Here is a 6,014-nt window from a genome sequence, read left to right on the forward strand (position 1 = left end):
TTTATTATTTTTTAAAAAAATACATTCTTATTGATTCCAGAGAGGAAGGGAGAGGGAGAGAGAGACACATTGATGAGAGAGAATCATTAATCGGCTGCCTCCTGCATGTCCCCTGTTAAGGATCAAGCCTGCAACCTGGGCATGTGCCTTTGGCCAGAATCAAACCTGGGGCCCTTTAGTCCACAGGCTGATGCTCTATCCACTGAGCCAAACCAGCTAGGGCCCAGTTTATGATTTTATCTGGAAACAATATCTAACCTATTTATTATTTGATGGGCACTTATTAAGTTGCTGCTGTTACTTCTATGGGCCTAGAACAAGGTGAGGCAGCTTATTACAATTGTGCCTCAAGTAAAAGAATGTAGGTTGTGAAGAACATCAGCAGAGGAACCAACATCTCCTTTGAGGAAAAGCCACTGAACTGGCACAGGGAGGAAATAACTTGCAAGCAATGCGGACACATTTTAGAGGTGGGATACAGGTAACCACAAGATCCTTCCTGGACTAGGCTAGCAGGTAAAATAGTTTCACCACAAAAGCCTGCTGTGCACCTTTCAATTCTGCCAAACAATAGCTGTTGTTTCCTATTTCTGTGTGTCCTGCAGGTACTAGACCTTGCAATTATCTCCAATCCTCAGAGCAAACCTCAAGGGAGATTGTATTGTTCCCATTTTGCTGATAAGAAAATTGCAATTGAGAGAGACAAGTGATTTGCTCAAAGCCGCTAGTTAGCAGTCAGGATGGAACCCAGGTTAGGCTGAGAGCTTTTCCCTACACCAGTGGTTTTGAATTTTGCTCCAGGGATGCCCCTATGTTACTGTCTAAGACAGAGGCAGGGGGTGGGGAGCTCAGCAACCTAGTCTCAATTTGTCAGTTTTACACCTGGGGCTTCAAAATAAGATTTATTAGATCAAAGTCTATTGAGAAGAAAGAGAAATTTGAAAGCCACTGACCTCTATGGGGGTCTTTGAACTTCTCTGCTGAAGCATGACTTGAAGGTTTTCTCCAGAATCACTGCTTGTGTGATTCATTTTCCCCATCATCTAGCACATCCATCCTCAACATGACTGGCAGAGTGATTCTGGTAAAACCTCATGTTTCTCCTCTGCTTGGAAACCTTCCATGGCTCCCAGGTACCTTAAGTGAAAACCAATGTTCTTCGTTTAGTATGACCTATGAGACCCTCAGCGATCTGGACCCCCACCCACTGCTCCAGCTTTGCCATTAATTACTCCCTAGCTCCCACCTTCCTGCCAAACAGGCTGACCTACATTTCCTGGTACTTGGTGTACCGGCCCTTACACACTCCACTGGCTCTGCCAGGAGGCCCCTCCCCCTTCACTGACCATCTCCCACTCACCCATGCCTCAGATCAGGAATTACCTTCTTCCCTGAAAGCCTTTCCAGCACCTTGCAGCCTGGGCCAAGGCCCTGCCCTCTGAGCAGCACCCTTCCCCCCATGTTTACACCTCACAGCCCTACTTCCCGTCTCCTTTTTCCTCTGCAAGCCCCACTAGAATGCAGATTCGCATCATCTGCTCAACTCCAGTTTTGCTTCCCAGGAAAGAAGTTTCTCAGGGAATTTATTCTTTCTCTTGGGGTAAGCATACCAGTCTTGCCTCGAAAAGCATACCAGAAATGCCAATGGCTTGATGTTAGGCATGGAGAGTTTTCAGAATGGGAGTGCATCCCCTGCAGCCAAACCTCAATTTTACATGGAGGAGGTAGGCTAGGCAATATCACATGATGAGAAAAGTCTGTGGGGAAAAATAGCTGACGACAGGAAAAACTATAGAAACCCGCTTTCAAATCTTCTAGCTGACTTGGTTTTCATTTTGGAAAGAGCAAGGCGGATGCTGATCTCAGGTCCCCAAATCTGCTAATAGTTAAGACGTTTAGATTCAAACTTAGCCTATGGGGAGGAGACTACTGATATAAGTGTCCTTTGAATGTTGGGCAAAGGCACATGCTAATCTTCCCTCCAAGCCAGGAACCGGCAGACTCAGCCATGTGGCAGGAAGGCTCTGCCCTGGCAGCCTTCACCAAGCCCAACCCACCTTGGCAGTTGTCAAGGGGGAGGTGGTGGAACAAAAACTAAAGTCTTGCATCAGTTAGCCAATTTGTATCTATAAAATGGGCACAAAAGCCCTAGCCGGCTTGGCTCAGTGGATAGAGCATTAGCTTGCGGACTGAAGGGTCCCAGGTTCGATTCTGGCCCGGGGCACATGCCTGGGTTGCCAGCTTGATCCCCAGTGGGGGGCGTGCAGGAGGCAGCCAATCAATGATCCTCTCTCATCATTGATGTTTCCATCTCTCTCTCTCCCTTCCTCTCTGAATAAATAAAGAAATATATTTTAAAAAAATAAAGTATGCTTTAAAAAAATGGGCACAACAGATGCAGGGGAGTTATGCCAGCTGCTGATGCCAAATGCCAGAAGCCAGGAATAAATATGTTTAAGGTGCCATTCCTAGAGACCTGGGACAGGCTGAAAACACCAATAGGAAGGGTTTGGATCATTTCATGGATGAGAAGAATCTAATGGGTTTTTTAAGGGAAGGTGGGATTGTCTGGGGGCACAGAGTGGGTAGTAAAAAAGGGCAAATAGGCCCACTAGGCAGGCAGAGATGGAAATCTGAATGAATGGGCACAGGGTGGTTTCTGTATTCTGTAGTGACTCAATTTCTCCCTCGTGTTTAAGGACTGAGATGGGAGGGCTTCGGACACACCAGTCCATTGCAAGGGCTACAGGAATGCAGCACTATTTTTTTTAAAATATTCTCTAAGGCAGCATGTATATTTAGAAGCTTTTTTCTTTTACCACCCTTCTTCCCCCTATACACAACTCTAGTCTCCAACTGCTTTCCCCTCCTCTCAGTTCGAGTTAACTGTGCTGTATTCTACTCAGTTTGTCTGGGAACAATTTTTCAAACTAAAGCTTATATATTAAGTGTAATTTTAAAAAAGCAAATGATGCCCTAGCAGCTAGGGCCTAGCCAGTTTGGCTCAGTGGATAGAGCGTTGGCCAAAGGGTCCCACATTTGATTCCAGTCAAGGGCACGTATTTGGTTGCAGGCTCTTCCCTGCCCTCAGCCCTGGTTGGGGCTCGTACAGGAGGCAACCAATTGATGTGTTTCTCTCACCGATATTTCTGTCTTTCCCTCTTTTCCACTTTCCCTAAAAATCAATGGAAACATATCTTCAGGTGAGGAGTAAAAAAAAAAAAAAAAAAAAAGCAAATGATGATGATTAAAGTCCTATCTCAGAAAAAAGTGCCAGTGGGTGTGTCTCACTGGAGGCCAGAAGTCCAGGTAAATGACATGACTCACCACAAATTATCAGAAATGTACGTCTGGAGGCTTTCCCCTTTTACTACCCTTCTTTCCCCTACACACAACTCTAGGAGGAGACTGTGCCGGAGCCCAAACCTAGATGCTCAAGAGCCCAATAGACTCAGAGTCAAGGTGAAAGCAGCTCCCTCAGTGCACAGCTCAGCCATTTGCTCTGAGAATGAGGCCCAGAGCCTGCCCTGGATCACTAGCTCCTGACCATGGGTGGGTGACCTCTTCCCTGCAAATGTAGGAAGCTTCCCCCACCTCAGTGGTTAATGAAAAAAAAAAAAAAAAATCAAAGGACAGCTTTGTCATGTGAAAGGAAAACAATTCCACTTTAATATGCTGAAGAAGTCATCCGCGATACATTTGAAAAAGTACCAGTAAGGTCTGGTTGTCTCAGGAACAGGGAGCCAGGGGCTGACTCTGGCAGCACAAAGTGACCCCTTAGTAGCCAAGTCAAGCCTGCAGTTAGGCGCTCACTCTGCATCAGTGGTTTACAGTCTTAACTCATTCTTCTAGCAATAAACCAAAACTTCTGCCAGATCAGAAATGGCTACTGGAAGCTTTACTTTCCCTCTCCCAAGCAGGACCGCGATCCTGCCCCTAACTCCAGCTCCTTTTGGGACTGGGCTCCAGGACAGCTTGGTCTTTGCTCTGTCTTTGTGGGGTGGGGGGAGGGGTGTGAGAGGACGCCCGGTCTCCATGTCTCCTGGCCAGTGACTGCAGGAGATTTGTGACAGGTACCTGAGACAGACCGGATGTGGTCTGCTCATTGCAGGCCAGCGCACTCGGCCGCATACCCCCTTCAGTGGAATCTGGGACAAGGGAGGACCGAGGCCTCGCCACAGTGGCGCGTCCCTCTGCACTCTCCTCTACGTCGCCCTCAACGGTCCTGGAAGAAGGGGAACAACTGGCGAAAAAAACCTTGAATTTGCGCCATCCGGCTGCCTGCTGAGTCCTTCTCCTTGCTGGGCAACGTCACCTCTCTCATCGGTGTCTCCGCGGCCGTCGCGCCCAGTGAGTTCAGAGTCCTTCGCAGCGTCCACCCGGTGGCGGTGGTGGCGCCGCCGCTGCTGTTGTTGTTGGCGTTGTCCCGCTCACTGTCGCTCGCCTTCTCCCAGTCCTCAGCCCCCGACAGCTCCCGCAGGCTCCAGGGCGCGTCGGGCCGCAGGTAGTAACAGGCCCGGTGGCCGCTGTGGTCACGGCGCGTGGGGTCAGCTCCCAAGGCGCCCACCAGCACCTTGATGACCAGGTAGTGGCCCTGCAGAGCCGCCAGGTGAAGGGGCGTGAGGCCGCCGCTCCCTGGGACGCTCACGTCGAGCTGCAGCCCCCGGCGCTGGGCGAATTCGTGCACCAAGATGAGCTCCTCGTGGCGCCCGTGCTTGGCCAGCCAGTGCAGCACCGTGTAGCCGGTGATCGGGTCGCCCCGTAGGAGCAGCCCCGGCTCGGCTTCCAGCAGCTCCCGCAGCGCCTCAAAGCGGCCCTCGGCGGCCGCCAGTATCCACGCGTGCTCCCGGGGCTCCAGGCACAGTCTGCCGCTGCCCGCTCCGTTCGACCCGCCCGGGGACTGCTCCTCCGTGCGCCCCTCGGACTGCCACCCGGCGGGAGCTGACCCCTGCAGCCCCAACAGCTCCCGCAGCATTCCCCGCCGGCGCCCCGAGCCCGCTCCGGAGTGCGTCAGCGAGCCATGCAAGGAGGCCTGCCGGGAGGCGGTGGCTGTGCCCCGGTACCTGCCGAGGCTGACGGCGTCCACTCTCGAGGGGCGGGGCTGCGGGGAGCTCCGCAGGCTGTGCGCGCTCCATGGCGGGGAGGCTCTGGGCGCCGGCGTCGCGGCTTGTCCGGGCTCGGCCATGGTCCTGCAGCTCCGCCGCCGCGCTCAGCGTTTCTAGCGTTCGCAGCCCTTCCCGGGCCCCACTAGGAGAGGAACTGGCGCTGGGGAAGGAAGCGGCTTGAGCAATTGGGCTCCGAGGGAAGAAGGGAGGGAGCAAATGAAGGGAGGGGAGAGAGGGAGAGAGGGCGAGAACGAATGAGCCGAGGGAGTGCCCCCGCGCGGGCGTGGGAGTGTGGAGGGGTCGCCCGGTGCAATGGGTACCGCCGCCACCTCCGCCTCCAGATTGCGGGCGGCCCCGCCCCAAATGGCCAGGTGAGCTGGGAGGCCCCGCCTCCCGGTCCGCGGGGGGGAGGGTTGCCAGCGGCCCCCAAAGTCGCCCTGAGCAGCCCAACTGCCCCAGCAGTCGTTCTCCGCATCCCAGCAGCTGCTGAGAGGAAGAGGTTCGAGGGCGCCCTCTCCCCGGAGGGCTGAGCTCGGCTGCCAGCCAAGGCTCCTGGGTGCTCGCTCCCCGCCCCCTTCCTTGGACCGTCCTTCTTATCTCCTCAAGAGTCTCCCTGTACTTTGTCCCCTAGCCGCCTTTGTCCCGAACCTAGCATTCACGGAGGCTGCCTGGCTACCCCATGTGACCCGGATTCGCCTGCTCTGCCCTTTGTGCTGCCGACCCTTCCCGCAGCGCCCAGAACTATGCGGGATTCCTGCAGAAACCCAAGACCAGGACCCAGGTAGACACTGTCCCGGAATGGAGAAGGGGTATTCCACTGTCCCACCCACCCCGGGTCCCTGCTCCACCCTCAGAGGCTAGGGGAACGCCCTGCCCTCTTCAGAGATGTGTCCTGCTCTCTCCCTCAGG

At 53.7% G+C, this 6,014-nt stretch overlaps 1 protein-coding gene across 1 annotated transcript; it reads right to left on the reverse strand.

Moving 5' to 3' along the window:
- Positions 1-3,641: 3,641 nt before the first annotated feature.
- Positions 3,642-5,584, reverse strand: SOWAHD (sosondowah ankyrin repeat domain family member D). Its single transcript, XM_036306060.1, has one exon. The coding sequence runs from the start codon at positions 5,183-5,185 to the stop codon at positions 4,217-4,219; it is 969 nt and encodes a 322-aa protein (XP_036161953.1). The 5' UTR covers positions 5,186-5,584; the 3' UTR covers positions 3,642-4,216.
- Between the last annotated feature and the right edge of the window lie 430 nt (positions 5,585-6,014).

The sequence above is a fragment of the Myotis myotis genome, unplaced genomic scaffold (genome assembly GCF_014108235.1).
Source record: "Myotis myotis isolate mMyoMyo1 unplaced genomic scaffold, mMyoMyo1.p scaffold_m19_p_4, whole genome shotgun sequence".
NCBI classification, from domain to species: Eukaryota; Metazoa; Chordata; class Mammalia; order Chiroptera; family Vespertilionidae; genus Myotis; species Myotis myotis.

Excerpts from the sequence above, each read along its gene's own strand:
- SOWAHD (XM_036306060.1), bottom strand. The coding sequence starts at position 5,185 with ATGGCCGAGCCCGGACAAGCCGCGACGCCGGCGCCCAGAGCCTCCCCG.